The following is a 20802-nucleotide window of genomic DNA, read 5'->3' on the forward strand; positions in this document are numbered from 1 at the left end:
ATTAACAAGTATTTCAAAAGTACCTTTGACTGTAAATTTATCTCCAATGAAACTGTCCTGGAAGGACAGAGCAGACAACTGTAAAGAGGTTCTTGGAAAGGAAGCATGAGAATGACAAGTAGAAAAAATGCCAGAATTAATGTTGCGCTGCCAGGTTTTTTTTCCTTAGACAACTTAAAAATGCTTTGTCATTACAAGTGCTTATTATAAAGCTAAGCTGAGAACTACTTGCATAGCATACAGTTTGTAGATGTTCTGGAAGAATTCTCTGCTTTTTCTTAGAAGGTAACGGGGTATTAAAAATTAGAGAGCGACATCATTCCACCGTGTTTGGCTGTGGGCTTAAGGAGGAAGTGCTCTCCATTCTTTATATTCGGAATTTGCACCTACACAGAGCTGCTTTGAAGCACGGACAGTAGATAATTTCAGTTGCTCTCCTTAAAACAATTTGTTCATATTTTCTGAAGCCAAATGAGCTCTTGGCTTAATGCAGCTGTAAATCTGTGAACTGCACTTTTCTGGAAGTTTTAACATGATGTATTACTACAAGAATCATCACCACGGGGGATGTGGCTGGACTCAATCTCTGGAGATCGCTTCTAACCGCTGCAATTTTGTGGTTCTGTGATCAAAGCATGGTATTGCTTAGTACGAGTTACCAGTGACAGACCACCTCAAAGCCTCCTTGCTGCTGGAACAGATGTCATAAAACAGAGCCTTACAACATTTGTTTTTTTTTTTTCTCTCAGCAGTACTAAATCTTGCCCTGACCGCTGTCAGGAAGTTGGGAATAACGTCCCCCTGCAGAAGGCCCTCGAGCGGGAGGTGATGGCAAGGCCGCGCAAGCCTCCGCCCAGCGCTTCCCGCCCTTAGCAACGGGTCGCGTCGCCGCCGCCGCAGTTGCGGCCATGGCGGCGGGCGCTGCGCGGAGCCGGCGGATCTTCCTCAACCACCTCGATTCCTACTGCGGCCGCAGCATCGGCGAGGTTGGGGAAGGGGCCCGCGGCGGGCAGTGCAGCGGGGACCCGGGGGGGGGAGGGGGGGGGAGACAAATGTGCGTCTTGTATGTTTCAGTATTTATCCAGTTGTGTTGTCGGAGCGTCGCTAGAAAGCGTGGAAGGAGAGGAGGAGGAAAGTGAGAATCGCTCGGAGGCTGAAGTTTCCAGGAAGCCAAAGGAGGGACTCTACCAAATAGTGGGGACTCTCTCTAAGCCAGAGAGTATTAAACCACGCTTTGCAGAGGAAACATATGCAGTAAGTCGTAACCTTATTTCAGGTCATTGTTAGACAGCATTATAAATATTGCAAGGCACGTAAATGATCCTCATTAATGAAGTGTTCTCCCATTGTTGCAGGAAGTTTTACACATGTTTATTCCTCTGCACCCTGTCATCTCCTCCCTGTTTGTTCAGATATAACAAATGTTAAAACAAAGGGAGCCAGTCTTAAAAAAAGATTATTTTTTAAATAAAATAACAGTTCTGGACATGTTGTCTACCCTGATCACCCGCAGATCTGTTTTCTTTTTCCCTCAAAACACAATGTTGTCTCTCCCATACCTTCTATATCACCTTCTAAACATAGTAGTACCGTGAACAAAGCATCTTCCCTCCTTAACACTTCACTGGCATAACAGCTGTCACTAGCAGCTAACTGTTCCAAATACATACTTTTTGCATGTACATCCAAAGTTCAGTTAACTGAAGGAGGCTTTATTATTATTTTCTGAAACCAAAATTGTTTGTAACCATCAAGTTGATTATCCAGAATCTCTTCAAAAATATGAGCCTTTTGATCTGAAATTCTATTAATAAAGACAGATGAGTCTTTATTTTAATAAAAAGTAAATATGGGTAACTATGTAATCTCAAGCGCTGCTGTCATACAGAATGTTTGTTGGACTTGTTTGAGTGATGCACACAATCTGTGTTAGCAAAAAGATGGGATGTTGTTTTGTAAGGAAACTGATTTTTCTGTGTTTCCATTTTGCCACCCGATTCTTGTTCAAAATGGCTATAGAAGCCATAGATATATTTGTGATATTAACAAGTATACTGAAAATACAAATCCTAAAATTGCATGTCCTTTTGAACTATGTAAATGTGAATTGTAAATCAGAAGTTTCAGCAATTAATTTGCATTCAGTTGCTTTACTTTTCACTGACAAATAGTTTGACATGAGTACAGCAAGAAAACTGCATTCTACCATTTCTAAATTTGAAAAAGAATTTTGTATATTAGGTTTTTTCCTTCTTTTTTTTTTTTTTTTTTTTTTTTTTTTTTTTTTTTTTTTAAATAAACAGTTTTTAACTATTCTTTTCCCTCAGGTCTCCTCTCAGAAAGAGCTCTTAAGCTATTTGCTTGAATGTGACATTATTTTATATAATATCACTGAGGATGCAAACCAAATCGAGGAAGCAACATGGGCTGCTTCTGGTTAGTACAGCTATCAACTGAACAGAAAACTGTTTTCTATACAGCCACTAAAGTTTACTGTAGATGTCTAACAAATTAACCTGTAATTTATAGTTCACTATAATATAAAACTGGATTCCTTGCTGGGGAAATGATGCATGAATTGTTCAGTTAATTCATGTGCATTCCATGGCCCATCGCTCCTTGGTCATAGGATGGTCCAACTTGAAGCAACATAGCTGTGTGGACAGCTATTTAAAAAAAAAAAATTTACTGTCATCTTATCCATTTGTATTTGCTCACAGGAGAAAATTTTTACCCACCTTCAATGTTTCTATGTTTTATCTAATTATCTCAATTGTTGGAGAGGGTCCAGAGAAGGGCCGCGAAGATGATCAGAGGTCTGGAGCACCTCACCTATAAAGATAGGCTGAGGGAGCTGGGCTTGTTCAGCCTGGGGAAAAGAAGGCTACAAGGACACCTCGTTGCAGACTTCCAGTATTTAAAAGATTATAAAATAGGAGGGGAATCAGCTTTTTACTTGGATAGATAGGGATAGGACAAGGGGGAATGGTTTTAAAGTCAATGCGTGAAGAGTTAGATTGGATGTCAGAGGGAAGTTTTTCACAGAGATAGTGGTGAGGTAATGGAACAGGCTGCCCAGAGAGGCTGTAGATGCTCTGTCCCTGGAGGTGTTCAAGATCAGGTTGGATGCGGCCCCGGGCAACCTGGCCTAGTACCAGATCTGGAGGTCCATGGCAGGGGTTTGGAACTGGATGATCCTTGGGGTCCCTGTCAACCTAAGCCATTATATGATTCTATGATCTTAACAGATTTTTACTTAAATCTGTTATTAAAAATATCATTAACAGTTTTTCTACACCTTTCTCCTAATGGTCATAACCAAATTCTAATGGTGTCTGGAATCATTTTATGGTGACAGTGCAATATTGCTCTTCCTCTTAAGTTTAGTTAAACTAAGCTCTTCTTTCCTGCTTGCTGTTTAATAGTTTTGCTCTGAATTAAAGAAACTTCCTTGAATTTTGTAGACAAGCTGTTTCAGTTACAACAAGCACACTTCTTTCAGTATCTCAGCTGTCAATAAAGATGAAGCATTTTCTAGTATACATTGTTTCTTTGTTTCTTTTTCTGTGATACATAGCTCTGTATAGATTATGTTAATTACTGACCACACGGTTACACATTATTTTTTATTTGCTTTCTTTTTATCATTGGTTCATTTCTATTTTACACCAAGCAAAATAAAGGGTATTTACTTCAAAACACTGAACACATAGCACTATAGCATAAATGTATATATACAGGGCCAAAAGAAAATATAACATTTGTGTAATTTAGTCTAAATAGATTTAATCCTTTACTTTCATTTAACAGCCCTACATATGGAAATAGAGCATTTTGCAGCACCAAAAACATTCATCCTCATTTCAACAGTAATGAGTTGGGCAAAAAGCAACCCCCCTGACCCAGTAAGTAATATGAGAGAACACTCTTCTCTTACCATTTCCATTTAATGGAAAATAAATGAATAAATATTTCCATTTGATTTATTTGTTAATTTCATTTAAAGTACTGCAGTGTGTACTTCAAAAACACTAACTTCATCTGCTATTATGAAGTATATTTTTTCTTTGTGGACCTTTCACTTCAATACCCATTGGTAAGTGGGAGCTCGACCTGTTAAATCTATTCCACCAAACAGAAAAGCATAGGCAATGAGATACTATGATGGGCAGACATTAGGACTGCTTGGACATACTCTCTCAAGTATCAGCTTTAGAAGTTCTAAGCATTTCAAATGAAAGAAAAAGAGATTTAAAAAAATATTTTAACAACTTCTTTTAAAACATATAGGCTTTTAAAAAATATTCAGTTGTATGACTTGTATAACAGTTGCATTTTTTTTCTTCCTAGGAGGATTCCGAGATTCCTTTTACTGAGGAAGATTATCGTAGAAGAAAACCTCATCCTAACTTTATGGATCACATAAATGCTGAAAAACTTGTTCTCAAACTTGGAAAAAATGTATGTTAAGACTTTTTCTGTTTTTGTTTGTTTGTTTGTTTGTTTGTTTGTTTTTAAATAAGCCTCTTTACAAAAACTGAAAAACAAAAACACACTGAAGTCATCCTACTGTGTTATCTTAATAATGAAAGTTATCAAGTATTTGATTAAATTTGTAGTGCATTGATAAATGTGAATATCATCCCTTAGTAATAAAAAGCTAAGCATAGAAAAGGCCGTGTTTTAGAATTAATACATAATAGTTATATTTAAATTACAGAATTCATAATACAGATCCCAATGTTATTTTTCAATATCTACTGAGTAAATCATGCTTATCTCAATTTAAAAAAAGAACAACGCTATTATGTTGGTTGTACAAGAGAGGATTAAAACTGGAGCTTGTGTGGGGAAATCTCAAGCGTAAGAAAGATTTTTACCTCTTTCTTTGTAGCAAAAAGATACGGCATGCAGCTTTTCTGAGAGAAGCTGCTGATTCAGAGGTACTGATGAGTTCAGAATCCCAAAAAAACATCTGCTACCACAGATAGCTCATCTCCCAGCTCTGTTCTCAATGGCAGCCCAGATCCTGAACCCATCAATTTAAAGCCATTCTCACTTGGAACTTCTTATTAGAATGAAACTAACCATCAAACAGAACAGCCAAGCCCAGGGCTGATTATAATAGCTGAAATGTGACATCTAGTGGCTTCAATGAAAATTACATGGTAACTTGAACATTTTTAACAGTGACTGAATATGTTGTGTGTAACTGGAGCTTACCAAATCATCGCTTCATTTTATTCATGACATATATCCAACTGATCTCAAGTAGTAAATTCAGATGTGTGACTCGTGCCACTATATAGTTTTTGTTTGTTTGTTTTTGTAAGGAATTGGATCTGTTTTACTGCTTTGTATTTCTCTGGGTGATGAACTGTGGTTTGTGTTCCATAAGTAGTGCAGAACCTACTGCAAGGTCAGTGATAAAATGGCCTACTGCCTCCCTGCTTTTTGGGTAGATGAGAAATGGCCTTTCCTATGCTTTCACAAGGGTCAGGTTTTTCCTGCTGGGAAACAGAAATTAGTGTACCTTCTCCTGGAGCACATGTGCAGTCTGTCCAGAACAAACCTGGGAGCAGCTGTTCTTAGGTTATAAATAGTTTCTATCTACTCAAGAAAAGTTAGTGGAGGAGAACTTGTGTTATCTATAATAACTTCTGATTGTAATATTACATGTGATTAATAACAAGTTGCTGTGTTCAATTGAGTTGAAATAGTTTTTATTACAAAGATTTATTTTGTAGCAGAAATATACAAATGCATTACACAGATACAGTATAGTGATATATACCTGGCATCTCTGTAGATGATGCTTTAATTATACAATCCAATACTGGCTAACAGACTTCATTGTTTTATATTTCTGAAATAATATGAAGACTGTAGCAAAATATTTTTTTTTCTCATGCAAAAATCTAGATGTTTATTCTCTGTTGGTAAGTGCAAGTTTGAGATCTGTAGAAAACCAGAATTATTTGACAATCTTGTTTCAACTTAAAAATGTCTAAGTGGTCCTCCATTAAAAGACTTGCTAGAAATTTCTCTCCTTAGGGTGATTTAAATGTTGTTTCTTCTGTGTATGTAACCATTCTCACTAGTGATCAAAGCAGTATCATTTTACATAAACAGTCAACCAGAACAGGCAAATTTATGACCAGGTTGGTATTTATGGTCAGCAAAAAGATACAAGGGCTGACCATGTTGTATGGGTAGGAAAACACTTTATAGTCTACTGATTTTGTTTAAGATTTTATATCACAATTAAAGCAAAACAATTACAGAAGTATTGGACTCCCATTTTCCAGTTCTGTAGGCAATCAAATACAAACAATACAATTAGGAAAGAACTTCCACAAATTTTAGTTATATTTCTTGGAAAAAGAAAATGGAAGTGTATTTTACTCTGATCACTTCACTGATGTACCTAACTTCCAATTTCTTAACTTTTAAGAATCTTTTATAATTTCAGCTCAAATGCAGATACACCAATTCTGAGCTTTTTTGTCTGTTTGTTTTTTAAGGAAATATTACCAGTAAGACTGACAAAACTAGCAGCTATGCAATGATTGATCTAGCTCCAAATTTTAAAGAGAGATGATTTAAATACTTTCTACATTTGATATACAAGTTCTCAAGTTTTCAAGAGCTAGTATTCCATTAGCAATACCATCTTATTATAAAACTCTTGTTAATTTTACTTCACAGAACAAACAAGCATTTTCAACTTATGTTGTTGCTTCAGGAATTCAGTATGGAGCTGAGGAAGGAGTCTTACACTATTTTTTTAAGGTAGATATCCAAGTATGTTTGAAGGTTTGTCTAATATTTAAGGGCAATTTGCATTGGAATTAAATACATGTATAATAGTTTTGATATCATAGGCTTAATGTTCCTGTGAATGGAATTTATTACTTGATCCCTTTGATAACAGTTTTAGCTATAATTAAAGTGATTTCCACTCTTTTGGCTGTGTATGTTTTTTAGCTTCTCCATAACTTTTTAACAGTATCTCCATTTGCACTCTGCAATCAGAACGTATCCATCTCATCGATGCAATGAGAAAAAAAGTCTTTTCATTGTTCTTATTTTTATTACAAAGTATTAAAAATAACATGTGGCAGAACCAAAGAGTTTTCTTTAAAAAAGTTTGGTTTTTTTTGTAGGCTGCTACTATACTCAGAGTTGTTTACTGTGGTCCAGTAATCATTCCATAAATTGAATTTTAAAATCTTGAATACGTAAATGTGCCAGTACACAAATACCTTTTCCTTCTAACTTCATTATCCACTTTTATTTTCAGATAGGTTGGCTTAGCGAGACTAATGCAATACCTGTTTTTGGAAATGGAAACAATTATATTCCAACTATTCATGTTCGTGATTTAGCAGGGTAAGTAAATAATGTTTCACTTGCACAGTCATTGATAACAAACTAGGTAACAATTCCAAACCTATTAGAAGAGCACCAAGACTTTTAAATTGGGCTTAAGAAAGCTATTTGTCTCTTCTTTTCGAGTACACAGAGAGTTCAGTTTCTTCAATCCTAGATGTGCCTTCTTGAAACTTTACATATGTGTTGCACGGATGCTATGCAGTTAAGAGATTTCTTGCTGCACTGTACATAAAGCACAGTATCAGTTAATGGGTACAGAACTGAAAATGGATCATGGACTCTACAGCTTAAGTTACTATTTTGTAAAGGTGTTGCTTTTTATCCTTAGATCTTCCTTACAAAAAAATTCTTATCTGTGCTTCTTTATTGAGGAAAATATACATGAAAACAACTTTGTATTAGGACTGCTTCTGAAACACATCTCACAAGGAAAGGCCAATATGCTTCTCAAACTACTAGCCTTAACTGTACCTCCTACATTCTAGGGTGTTACAAAACATAGCAGACCACAGGCCAAGGTTTCACTACATACTTGCAGTAGATGAGTCTGTGCACACTTTTCAAGAATTAATAAAGGTAAGGAATTTTTGTTTTTCAGGTACCTACAGTATTATTAAAACTAGACATTTTTATATAAGTAAAAGTCTCTAGGCTTCCCCAAATTATCTTGTGTAATAAAAAATAAAATAATTTTGGAGTCCTCTAAGGGTTCTGTTCTTTAAACAAAATGTATTGCTTGGGGCAGATGCTACAGAATTAACTTTAACAGCTGTTCTGCTCACAAAAAAAGCAAAATTTCTTTAGACAGATTCTTAGTGACACTAGGCACAGTATTTGTAGGTAGGCCAATAATCACACGCAGAAAGAAGAGCTGAACTCACTCAACTGGTAAAGGGACTCTCTCACCCTGCAGCATTCCTGAGGAAGCAGCCTAAATCCTAAAGATTTAGCTCTTCCAGCAGTGGCTGATTCTTAAATGAGCCCAGCGTGGCTCCACTTTGGGTCCACCCTTCTGGGCACATGAAGGAACACAGGTGCAAACAATTTGCCTGTGCTCCCTAGGCAAAGACATGCCCTTTCACCATGTGCTCAATCACCAGTTCAAGCTGTGAAGCATCTTAATGCTTGAAGACATCTGTGTATGACTTGCTAGGGGTTCTTTATTAAACTGAAGTAGGTATAGGGAATACTGTAGAATGAATTGATATAGATTCCCCAATGAAAGTTAGGAGGGTCCTTTCGTGACTATGTGTTTGTTTACAGAATAGTAAACTGAGGGCAGTTGTAAATTGACAGTTTTTGCGATGGTAAGATGTTGCTAGTATTGTAGAGAGTGTTGCAAAGAGCTATTTTGTCAGGGAACTGTATCAGCTCAGAGGAAGACCGGAAAGGTACGTAGGTGAGAGTTACTTAAATGTATGATAGGTATTTCTAATTCAGGAAGTCTCTGAACTGAAAATAGTTGAAGAGATACTTGGAAAGGATATCACATATTTTTCCTATTCTTACTTTCATTTAGGTATCCGTTAATTGAAACTCTTTGAGACAGAATACTAGAATACGTGTAAATTTGATAGCAGTTTTCATGATTTTATGGAATCTAGTGTTTATTTGAAATCTGTTTTTACGTCTGTTTTTTAGTAATTAACATCTATTTAATGATGAACTGGAGATAGTAGCATGGAGAGCTGATGGTGTTCCATTGATCTGAAAACATTTCATGACTGTTAACAGAATTAAACATGTAAGGAATCTGAAGTGAAAATGCTGAGAGATAAAATAGGTCTCATAATTGATCTTAAGCAATAAGAAATTACATAGATTTAAGAGCTTTGGAACACTTATCTGTTTTGGGGTTTGTTGCAAGCACTGAAGAGGAGGCGATATATAGTGAAAAAGATCTGTGTAATACTAACACAAAAGTTAAAGTTAGTATAATGTTCTTTGATCAGTAAATCATATCAGTATACTGATTTTTCAGATATAGTGTGACATAAAATAAAAATGATACTTTTTATTTCTAGAATTTTTTTTTTCCCTAATAATCTGACTGAATATATGTATTACTATTTTATTTTCTTAACAGTGTATCAGTAAACATGTTGGACCAGGGAAAATTGAGAAGATTCCACACGAAAATGCATTCTTAAGTAAAGAGTTAACGGTTAGTTTTTTGTTTTGTTTTGTTTTTTTTCCTTTTTCTACATAATGGAAGAATTTAAATTTAGGTGTATCATATCATGAAATACACACACACACACACACATATATATATATATATAATTTCAGTCAAAAAATATAACTCTAAAATATGGCTAGAAATAAGCATAGAAAATAAGCAAACAAACATGTTTTTTAAGGAATTATAGCTTGATCTAGAAAAGCAGTGAAGCAATGATGTTGGTGGTGTACTAAGCATACTAGAGCATGCTGATGAAACCTAGAGGAAAATAATAATTTGTAAATAAAATGAAGTACTATGGGCATGATAAACACAGTATATGTAAATTAAGATGTCTTCATCTGCTTATCTGGAATAAACTGTTCATATGTGAAATAAATACATTAGAATCCTGCTATTTTTAAGATTGCCCTTAATGAATTTCTGAAATAATGTTTTTTTTCCTGTGGACAGTATGAGACCTCTGAGTAGTATTGAAAAATTGCTCAGTGGTGTGTGTTTTGACATTACTTAAATATATGTGGAAAATATATATTAAAAAAAAAAAAAACTTAAAATGTTTGCACGCAAACCTGCTTTCCCTGTGCTTAAATTCTTTCTGTTCTCTGCCCTCCATTCTAGTTTCTACTTGAAGCCAACAATATTCTTTTAAGACGCAGAGCTTACATACGTTAAATAAACGTTGTTTTGCTCCTTCAGCAAACTCATGTGGATATGTTGCTTGTGAACCTGCGGATGGAAGCTGTGTTTTTGAAAGAGGCTTTCAACATAAAGTGGGTTGCTCAAACAGGGCTGGTGGAGAACATTGAACAGATTGTTGAAGAGTACAAGCAAAGTCGAGGACTTCTGGTAATGGTTTGGTATATGCTATTCTCAAGTGCTCATTTTCTTTTTTTTTTTCAAACAGAAATGGTTATACAAATATAAGCTTTCATTTCTTTTAGTAAGAATACATAAAAGACTGATAGTGACATAAAATAAGTGAAGATAATTGAAAATTGAATTGACATTGTACTGCTAAATTAACTGTTACTCAAAGGCAGTGGATGATATCGATGATGCTTATACTATGAATTAATCTAAAACATATTTTTAGTTTAAATGATTAGTTATTTCCTATTAGCAATAGGGAAAAATTGTTCATTTTATATAAAGAAAAAATCTGTATTGTTTGAATGATGTTACATCTTCATCATTTTTTTTCTCAGCCTCTCAAAATTTACATTCATGGTCCTCCAGGGGTTGGCAAATCTACCATTGCTGAAGAGATCTGCAAACACTACAAGCTGCATCATATTAAGATTAAAGATGTGATTTCCGAATCAATTGCAAAACTGGTGTGTGACTTTAAGATGCTTGGCATCATTTGAAATGAACATGAACTCCATAATTTAGTATTTAAGAATGACCAAAGGCAGTAATCATATTCCAACAAAATGTTTTGAGAAATGACAATATACTGATGACTGTTGGCATTACACACATTCTTGTCTCCTTTTCTGACCTGAAAAATACATTACTAAAACATTTCAGACTTTAGAATAGAAACATTTTTGACATGCTTTTGATTCTTGGGGATGCACTGAACTTAGACTCAAAAATCCTTTTACAAGACTGCACATTACTCAGTATCTCATTGTCCAGGAGTATACATGGGTTTTTTTGGTTGTTTGGTTGTTGTGGTGGTGTTTGTTTTTTTTGGGGGGGGGGCGGTGGGGGAGAGGGAGGGGTTGGTTTTTTATTACATCAATGTATGTGAGAAAATTTGGCCATAGAATTTCTGAGCCAATTCACGTTTCTCATCTCACTTTCAGGAGAGAATTGTGGCTCCTAAAGAAGTGGACTCAGACAGTGTGAGACAAGAGGGAGAAGATGATGAAGAAGAGGGTGAAAATGTAGAAGAAGCACATGAGTTGTTAGCTGGAATTAAAGAAAGCATGGAGCAGAATGCAGGTAGGAAATAGTAAGTACTAAAGTGGCATTATCTTTCTACTTCTTTATATATTTTATATTTTTTTTTCACTCAATTGTATTTATATATCTGTGTGTGTGTGTATACGTATACGTATGTATATGTAATCACTCTGTATTCAGTATCTTTAGATCCTTAGCCAGATCTTTTTTTTTTTTTTTTGTCAGGTGTTTTTTTTTTGGTTTTTTTTGTTTTTTTTTTTCAGAACAGAGTGCACATTTTAAATAATTCAAAGTAAAAGGTGAAGTATGTCAGTGTTGAATTTGTGAAGTAAAGTATTCCAGTAAGAAAGAAGAGTACTGGCAGTATTTAGTCTTCACGCCCTATTTTGTTGTTAAAAATGATAATGCCTTTTAATATGTAACAGATTTTAAAGATAGTCTTAACTATTATAAATTAATGCTACTAGTAGCTGAAGCAAAACAACATAGGAAACTGGAGGCAATGGTTGCAAGAGGGTAAAAACTAGGTAACAACAAACTTTTTTACTATGGTATACTTTCTCAATATGTAGCTTAAATTGATGAGTTACTTTATCTCTCAGTCTATTTATCTGTAAACAGAACTTGTAAAGCCTACTTCACTTTATTTTGTCTTTAATTCTGTTAGTTGTAAAAATAAAACATTTGGTTTGTCACATGCTTTTTTCTTTTCTTTTTACATAAAAGTCCAACTGAATTATTCTAAAATATCTAATTTCATGTTTTGTATCCCTAAAGCTCCAATGTTTGTATGATTGCAACATTTATATAGTTGTAATTTTATAGCTACATATATAGCTTTATATTCTCTAAATACAAAAGCTATCCATATATAGCTTTATATTCTATAAACCTTTAACAGCACGTAGAGATTTAAAATATGGGTTTTTTTGTAGTCTAAAAAATTGTCTCTTCTAAATGAATAGAACTGTTAGTAGAATAATTTCAGATATTCTTTTTTTTTCCATAAGCTAGGTACTTAATAACCTTCTTTTTGTTTTAGGTCGTCTAGATGATCAGTATGTTATTACACTCTTTAAAGATAAGCTTAAATCTATGCCTTGTAGAAATCAAGGGTATGTTTTGGATGGGTTTCCAAAGACCTATGACCAGGCAAAAGATCTTTTTAACTGTAAGTACTTCTGCTTTTGTTTTTATTGCTGCTAGTACTGTCATAACTTCTATTTTTCTCAGTATCTTATTAGTTTAAGTGTATCAACACTGTTTTGACTGCAGAGCAGAACACAGTTGCTTTCATGTGATGCTTTAAAAATTTAAGAAGGATTGTAATGGATTGTTAAACATATTAAGCAAGATGTTTCTGAAATGACCTTGGCTGGCAACATACTAAATAAATACACAAATAAGAACGATACTTTCCATGTTGAACCACTCTACACAAGAAAGCTTTAAGACAGATTTTTCTTCATAATATACAAGAGCTACTTAGTGAGGGGGTTCCGCCAGTTCATGTTCTGTGAGTTAGAGTGGGTGTATTACATGAGCTTCAAGGGATGAAACATAAGTGGAATTCTGCAGTATATGTTTCAAATGTTAGCCAGCACTGTCTGTGTATGAAAAGCAAGAATCAACTCCATAAATTAAAGGATAGGATTTTAAGAAAAACAAAATCTAGTCTTGTTCATCTTAATGTGGTTGGTTATAAACCACCTTGTTCAGCTGATACTCATCAAGGAGTTGAGCCAACTGGTGGAGTAGAGCAGACAGCATCATAAACTATTTTAACCACACCGTTCCAAGCCATTTCTGCACACTGTTCCAAGCTGTGTCTCTTTGGTGTAGGAAAATATAAAGCAGCAGGAGAGGCCAGGGACAGAAAAGTAGTATGGACATATTTTGTAACTGCATATGCAAAAGAATGCTTTGCTGAATAGTTAAACAGCTATTAGTGTCCTGTGATAAATTTGTGGTGGCTGAAAGCATGGATTCCTTAACAGCTCTCTCTAATGCAGTGTACAGTTCAGATTATTCAAATTATCATTGTTGTTGGGAATTATTTTTTAAACGGTATTTGTATAGGAGAAGTTATTTGTAAATACAAAAGTATTGCTACTTCAAATGATAATCTCAATTACATATTATTTTTGTTTTAGTGGAAGAAGAAGAAATTACAAACAAAATTCCTAAATATGATGAAATAATCACACCTGGTAAGTTTGACTTAAAAACAAACAAATAAACAACAACAAAAAAAAGCGCTTTCAAATATTGCTGTCACCAACAAGAAGTCCAAAATATCACTCAATCTGTTCATGTTACGTTGAAGATAAACAAAATGTCTTATTCATGAAACATGGTTGCTGTAATATTTGAAAGCGAGCAATTAATGAAAATGAGAGTTTTGACTTGCTTTATGTGTTCTTCTTATTCCCTTCTTGTGAAAATGCCATCAGCTGTTGGTTTATATTTACATTATGTATCTATTTGTGTTCATTTGTGACTTCAAATTTATTATTGAAAGAAGATAGATGTGAAAGAGGAAAAGTCAAGGATAATGTGTTCTTCTTCACAGAATTTGTGATATCTTTGACTGCATCGGATGAATTTCTTAAAAACAGAATAATAAATCTGCCAGAAAGCGTTGTTGCTGGAACTCATTATACTCAGGACCGGTTTCTGCAATCTTTGAATAACTTCAGGGAGATAAATGCAGAAGATGAAACTGTTCTCAACTATTTTGATGAACATGAAATACATCCTCAGTTTATTGGTATGAAATAATAAAATTCTTAGCTGAAGTATGAATAAAAATTCCTGTTGTCACAAAATTTAAATTTGAAAAAGTATATTACATATATAAATAGTATTTTCATTAACATATCAGAATACAACAAGTATTTAATTAAATACCTGCAAAAATATCTGTATGTTCATACGGATTCATTAGAATCTATAGGTAATATGTTTTATAGATCAGGTTTTGTTTTAATCATTCAGTTTTGCAGTCCAATTGGCAAATTAATTATATGACATCATTTATGGACCTCTGCTCTTGCCATCTTTCTGGACTGGCATAGTAGTATATTGCTGTCCACTGAAGTAGGTAAGTATATAGCTTTATATAAAAACTGACTACAAAGATAACTTCTGTGAGAAATCTTCAACTCTGTCAATACTTTTCCATTGTGGCTGATGCTGCAGTTGGTTTATAAGAAGTGCTGAATTAATATCATCAGATTTAAACAGATAACTGACTTAAGTCAGATTCTGAAGGCAGTTGTCTGTATTTACTGGCCTTAGTGGAAAATGGTTGAACTGTGTTGATTCATTAAATACTGAATCACATTAGTCAAATGTTTCTTCCACTATAATCTTAGAAGATCTTAACATATGGCCTTATGAATTACATTATAAGATATTTTTTTTTCCCGAGCCTGAAATATGATTAGTACAAAGGAAGTAGGCTTTAAGATTCTGGAAATCATATTTCACTACAGTAACTCACTTCATGAAGTCTGCAAATCAGTTACCTTTGTGCATTGTCATTTTCATCTGCAAAGTGGAGATAATGGCATGTGCATATTAGATGATCTACAAAAAGGAATACTCAAGTTATAATAGTTTCCTTTTATCTTAATTTATGAGGACTTTTGGTGATCTTTTCTCTCCCTTAGAATCAAGGTTTTTATTTTTTAATTTAAAATATATCTTTAGTAGATATGTATTTAATTATGATTGCTGTGATATTCATGTTGCAGTCTTGCTTGGTCATCTGAGAAAAGGCTGTATTCTTTAAATCCTCAAATTCAATGCCAAGAATGTTCTTAGCAGTATTTCAAGTGATTAAAAAGTTGTCTTGCACTGTGATTTTTATATCCAGCTGCAGCTAAAATTGCAGAATTTATGTACTGATGGCATAAAAATACTTGTTTGGAATACTTCAGGAATGTAATTCTCAATATATTGAGAACAAAGAAGTCTAAAAGGAATTTCATTATGTAGAATCATGTTAGATTTCTACCTTGATTAATCACCAGAGTACGAACTTCAGATTCAAATGACAGACGTGCATGCTTAGAATAATTGTATTAGCTATGATTTAGTATCTTCTGTCTGAATCAGTGAAAGAGATGAGAAGCAAGAGTGAAAAAACTGGAGTTTGTTGCCAATGCTAATGCTAGCAACCTATTATGTAACCTACGTGGAGATACAGGTTCAGAAGCTGATGGTTTTGTACCTGTAGTGTAGATATGGTGATATTTAAGACTGGCCTAAGGAACATATCTGATACTAGAATAACTTCATTTGCAAACTTCAGAACTTAAAAAGCCTGCAAGTGTTAAACAGAATAGTTGTAAAAATAATTCTAATACATTTCTCCTGAGAAAGACACACTATTTTAACCTAAATTAGTAAAGAAAATCAGATGTAGAAAATTTCATTTTGCTTTGGGGGAAAAAAAAAACCCACAACAACCATTAATAAGCAACACAAAACAACATATAACAATTGAAAATTCTAACAGCATTAATACTATATATACTTAGGTCTTGCAGTTATTACTGGCTTGATAATTGAGAATAGTCTTGAAAGGTTTTCTCTTGTATTGTTTTAAAGATGTAGCCAAATATGAAGATTCTGAAAACAGATTTATAGTAAAACAGATCATCAAGGAAATTGGGGAACCACGAAATTATGGCTTGACAGATGAAGAAAAGGAGAGTTTGGAACGCAAAGCAGCTGAGGAATGTCTTGCCAGAGAAGCTAAAGAAAAAGCTGAAAGGAAGCATAGAGAAGCTGAGGAAAAGGCTGAAAGGATAGCAAATTGGGAAGAGTGGGTAAGTCAATACATATTTTTGGGGAAGACATTATTATTTGTGTGCTATAGAAAGTAGAAGCAATAGGGCTTCTAGCAGTGTTGTGTAAGAATACATGGAAAGGGTGGCATAAATTCTCTAATTCCTTATATCGTACTTTAGATCTGGCTAGCATCAGTCAATTCAATATTCCAGGCACTGTTGAAAAGGACTGCCTGAGGCAGGCTGAAGGATGCTTCAGCTTCACAGGATTTGCATATACTTTTTTTTTTTTACTTTGCCATGCCTAAAAGATATTTTAGGCAAATAATGTGAAATGCATATTATAAGAAATTTCTTGTTCACACCTGAATCACAGCTAAATCCATGGTGGTTTGTTCTTTTTCCTTTCCATTCCCTTTCCACCAGAATGCTGTTCTTTTACAATCTCCAGTTATAGCTATTTAAAAGGAAACTGACATGCTATAGAAAAATAATTTTCTTACATTAGGATGCCTATACATATTTGTGGGAAAACTATAACCTGAAATTGCTCCTTTAATAGGTGCATTTAATATTGCTCTGATGTTGGTTTGTAAGAGTTTCTTCTGTGCTTGTTTTCAGTTTCATTTAAGAGTAAATACTGTTCTGTACTCTCAATAAACTTGCCTAAGAGATTAGTAAAGGTAGTTAACATATCTTAAACATTCTAACTTTCAAGAAAGTGAACTGCATTATGTAGAGCCAAAGTAGGTATTAAAGTAATATCTATACTCTATCCTTTTAAATAGGCAGGTGCTCAAAAAGTCTGTGCTATTACTCATTTGTCCTTGAGGCTGTACTTCAGCTGCAATTTGAGGAAAGTGACTCACAGAGTTTATTCTGTAGCATTTCTGGACTCAGTTAAACAGGAAAACTTATTTTTTTCAAATAATTTATCAGTTTTATATGAATGGTTGCTTTTGTGCTATGCCTTGGATATGCAAAAGCAGTCTTCAAAGTCTCTTCTGCTTGCTGTATCTGTATATGACTAAGGCTACTAATGAGTAAGATGAGAAGAGAGGAAAATAAACATGTTTTTGAGTGATCTTTTAGCTCAAACTAGTGCAGTATTTTCTAGCCTATTTCCCGAATATCTTATTGAAATAGGAGAACCTGAAAACTTTAGATGTTCTTTTAGGCGTTAAGATGAGAGGAATAAAATAATTTTGCCAGGGAGGTTTTCGTCATGCTCTCTTGCTGTCCTTAGTGTGTGCCATGTTCTCTAAATTTAGCAGTCCATATTTTTTTCTGGTAACTGAGTTTTAAAGTTCTATCCGTGGCTTTTAACACTACTTTTTTTTTTTTTTAGGTAGCCATCATTATTTAGTCAACTACTATTCTACTATTTAGTAACTTAATATTAATGTTATTCTTTGTTGCTTTGTAAATTATTTGTAGAATAAACATTTTGAGGAAGTTAAAAAACAAGAACAAGAATTATTGGAAGCCCAGTCCATTCCACTACGAAACTATTTAATGAGGCATGTCATGCCAACACTTATGCAAGGGCTAAATGAATGCTGTAAGATCAGACCAGATGATCCAGTTGATTTTCTGGTAAGGTTATTATTATTATTGTACATTAGGAAAAACCCCAGTGAAAATATTAATGGATCAAAGACTGTTAATATAAGCACTTAAACTATTTTCAACCTACTTGCATTATAACCATTAATTATGTGCAATACAGGTGAACAGTGACTATTGCGAAAATTAATGTACCCTATAACTGTATGAGATCATTTGACATTGTATCACTGTATCAATCCCGTTTTGCTATGGTGCTTAGGTTCTTCTGCTTTTTTTTTTTTTATGGTACCCTGCCAATTCTGCTGCAAGGCTGAGACATGTAGGAAGAGAAGCATCACTCTCTACTCTGCTTATACCCCTCTAGATCCAGCAGTACTATTTGAACAATAGTCTTCAATGATCTCTTTACAATACACAAACAAATTAATGAGTGAATATAGTAAGACTCCCACAAAACAATTCCAGTGGCGAGGGACCTCAAGAAGTTACTTAGTTCAGCTTTCTGCTGAAAGTTGGGTCAGCGCTGTATTCCCACAGGGATTCAAATGCTGTAAATGTGTCACTGTATGGATGTTCTTCTTGCTCAATTCCCTGGAAAGTTGTTGACAGGCAATCACTGTTTTTAATGAAGAGAAACTATCAACTCAATGAAATCAATGAAAAGCTTAGAGTGAACATTTACTGTAGGAGTAAGAGATCGTTCCTACTTACTGCATAACTTTGTAAGAACTGTATTATTCGTAATACAGTCTTTTGAGTTCAGAAATCAGGCCCTAAGGTACTTCCTATAACTTTTTGTGGAGTAATTAATAAATAAATAAAATGGGGTCAATGCTACCAAAAATGAGACAAAATGAGGTGGGTGTATTTGTAAGAAGCTTCTTATAGGTATCCAACAGAGATGACATTTTAGACACATTTAATACTTTCTGCACTTTTTTTCCAGTACATTGTTGTTATTTTATGTACATTTTAAAACTGGAAGCTTGAAAATGACTTTGAAAATCTTCTGTTTGCAGGCAGAATATCTCTTCAAGAACAATCCTGATGTGAAATGAAATAGCAGTTTCTACAGCTGTTAGGATTTAATACTAAATAGAAAGGGAGAATGTTCCCAATGTTATTTACAGTAAAAATTCTTAGGCTTAGTTTTGTTCAAACACTATTTTTAAAATGTCCGCTTTTTTACACTGTTCTAGTATGTGGCATTGAAGTTTTTAATAGTCCTTCTCCTGAAGTACTACACATTGATTAATACACAGATGTGTCTATTTCATGCATCATCTTCCAACTGTGAACCTTAAGAATCTGGTTGTTTTTTTTTTTTTCTCCTGGATTTTTTCAGTTACATATTGTATTTAAACAGCATTTCTGCTATGATCCATAAAGGAAGTAAGCAGGGAGCCTGAGGAAAGTATTCTCTTTACACTTTTTTTTGTGTGTGTATGTTTAAGTTCCTAGATGTTGCCAGTCCAGATTACCACCTGAATCATTATCACCTGAAGATGAAATAATTGGTTACTTTAGAAAAATATATAGTTTGAGACTGTCTTATTTTTACCCTTGCTTTAAAAAAATACAATGACACATGCTTTCTGTGTGGAATTGCTATATATGCTATAGATGTAGTACATGTACTTTGCTAAGAATAAATTTTTGAGCAGCTTGAGCAAAGCATAGTTTTTTTTTGTTTGGTTGTTTGAAGTTCAGAACTTGATCTTTGTGGATCACTTCCACCTCAGGCTAGTCTTTGAGATAGATGTAGTCTACTGCAAACAGGGCTTTCATAGCTTATTATTAGAAAACAGTCTCTCTGCTCCGTGTGGGATCTAAAAAAGAAAATAGGTCTGATGTAGGTGAGAAGGGACGAAAGCCAGCCCACACCTGAACAGAATTCTCTCTTTTATTCAACGAAACGAGGTGGAGGGACCTTCCGCAGGCGGCCCCTTCTCAAGCCTCGAGGGCCCTGGCACCGGTCACGGATGCGGGAGTCGAAATGCCCGCAGCCGCGCCGCATCAGTTTCCATGACAGTTAAAGGCTCCCAGGCCGGCCGGCGCCAGCACGGAGCCTTTCGTCAGAGCTTCGCTCCTTCCCGTCAACCCCTTCAGCGGGGTCGCCCCAGCCTCGCCCCGCGTTAGCCCGGCGGCGCCGAGGTTACAGGCTGCCCCGCCACGCCGTGCGCACGCGCCGCCTCACGGCCGTTGGAGCTTTGTTTTCAAACCCCGGCGCACTTCTCGCCAGAACTACAGCTCCCAGGATGCCTCCCGGCCCCGCGGCCAACTGAGCGTGCGCGGGTCGGCTAGCGTGCGCGCCGTGCGGGGGTGGCCGCGCCGCTGCGTAGGTCCCCCCCCGTTCCAGAACGTTGCTGTGGTAGCGTCCGGGCGCCATGTTAGAAGGCCGGAGGGGAAGAGGAAAGTGAAGCGGCGGCGGCCGGGCCCGACGAAGGGCTTTCTCTTCCCTCCGAGCCCTCACCCCCGCCCCGGCCCCTACCATGGTCACGGCTCCCGCTTCCCGGCGGGGCGAGTGACCGGTCCGGAGGCGGCAGCGGTGGGGGAGGACGAAGAACAAGAGGAGGAGGGAGAAGGGGAAGACGCGGCGGCGACGGTGGTGGTGGCGGCGGCGGCGGAGGAGGAGGAGGAGCCGGAGAGACGATGCCGTTGTAAGTTGGAACCCTCGCGGAGCAACTTACGGGCCCGCGCCTCGCGGCCGGCACTCGGCGCTCTCTGCCTCTCGCCCTTCCTCGCTCCCGGTCCCCGCCGGCCGCGTGCCCTTCCGGTGCCGCAGTGCGAGGGGCAGCGGGGCCGGCCCGCCCCGCTCCTGCCTCTTCCCCGCACCGGGAGAGACGCTGATGCGGCCTTTACTTTGTCGTGGTCTTTTAGTGGCCGGAGGGTGAGGGGACGTGCGCGGGGCTCTGGCAGAACGCCGGCTCAGGAGGCATTGAG

General features: G+C 36.0%; 2 protein-coding genes across 6 annotated transcripts in view; both read left to right on the plus strand.

Moving 5' to 3' along the window:
- The first annotated feature begins 24 nt into the window (after nt 1–24).
- AK7 (adenylate kinase 7) lies at nt 25–19524 on the plus strand. Its single transcript, XM_052693358.1, has 18 exons — nt 25–986; nt 1075–1254; nt 2328–2436; nt 3811–3905; nt 4351–4461; nt 6709–6792; nt 7304–7392; nt 7881–7971; nt 9482–9559; nt 10277–10426; nt 10786–10914; nt 11392–11530; nt 12534–12662; nt 13645–13701; nt 14064–14261; nt 16109–16329; nt 17728–17886; nt 18879–19524. Exons 1-18 carry the CDS (start codon nt 909–911, stop codon nt 18915–18917), a joined length of 2136 nt encoding a protein of 711 aa, XP_052549318.1. The 5' UTR covers nt 25–908; the 3' UTR covers nt 18918–19524.
- A 716-nt stretch (nt 19525–20240) lies between these two features.
- Nucleotides 20241–20802, plus strand: part of PAPOLA (poly(A) polymerase alpha) — a 40322-nt gene continuing 39760 nt past the window's right edge. For 4 of the 5 annotated variants that reach the window (XM_052693352.1, XM_052693354.1, XM_052693355.1 and 1 more), the window contains exon 1: nt 20242–20519. In XM_052693352.1, coding sequence (XP_052549312.1) covers nt 20512–20519 — 8 coding nt within the window. In that variant the 5' untranslated portion in view covers nt 20242–20511. Of the gene's footprint in view, nt 20520–20802 lie in introns of all 5 variants that reach the window. The other variant, XM_052693356.1, reaches the window with a different exon arrangement.

Source organism: Tympanuchus pallidicinctus, unplaced genomic scaffold, assembly GCF_026119805.1.
Source record: "Tympanuchus pallidicinctus isolate F22 unplaced genomic scaffold, pur_lepc_1.0 scaffold3, whole genome shotgun sequence".
Lineage (NCBI taxonomy): Eukaryota > Metazoa > Chordata > Aves > Galliformes > Phasianidae > Tympanuchus > Tympanuchus pallidicinctus.

Bases quoted from the DNA above. Each gene is read 5' to 3' on its own strand.
- AK7 (XM_052693358.1), top strand. From the start codon at position 909: ATGGCGGCGGGCGCTGCGCGGAGCCGGCGGATCTTCCTCAACCACCTC. The intron at 7,972-9,481 runs GTAAGGAATTTT...TTTTCTTAACAG, and splicing joins CTTTTCAAGAATTAATAAAG to TGTATCAGTAAACATGTTGG. The intron at 10,427-10,785 runs GTAATGGTTTGG...TTTTTTTCTCAG, and splicing joins AGCAAAGTCGAGGACTTCTG to CCTCTCAAAATTTACATTCA.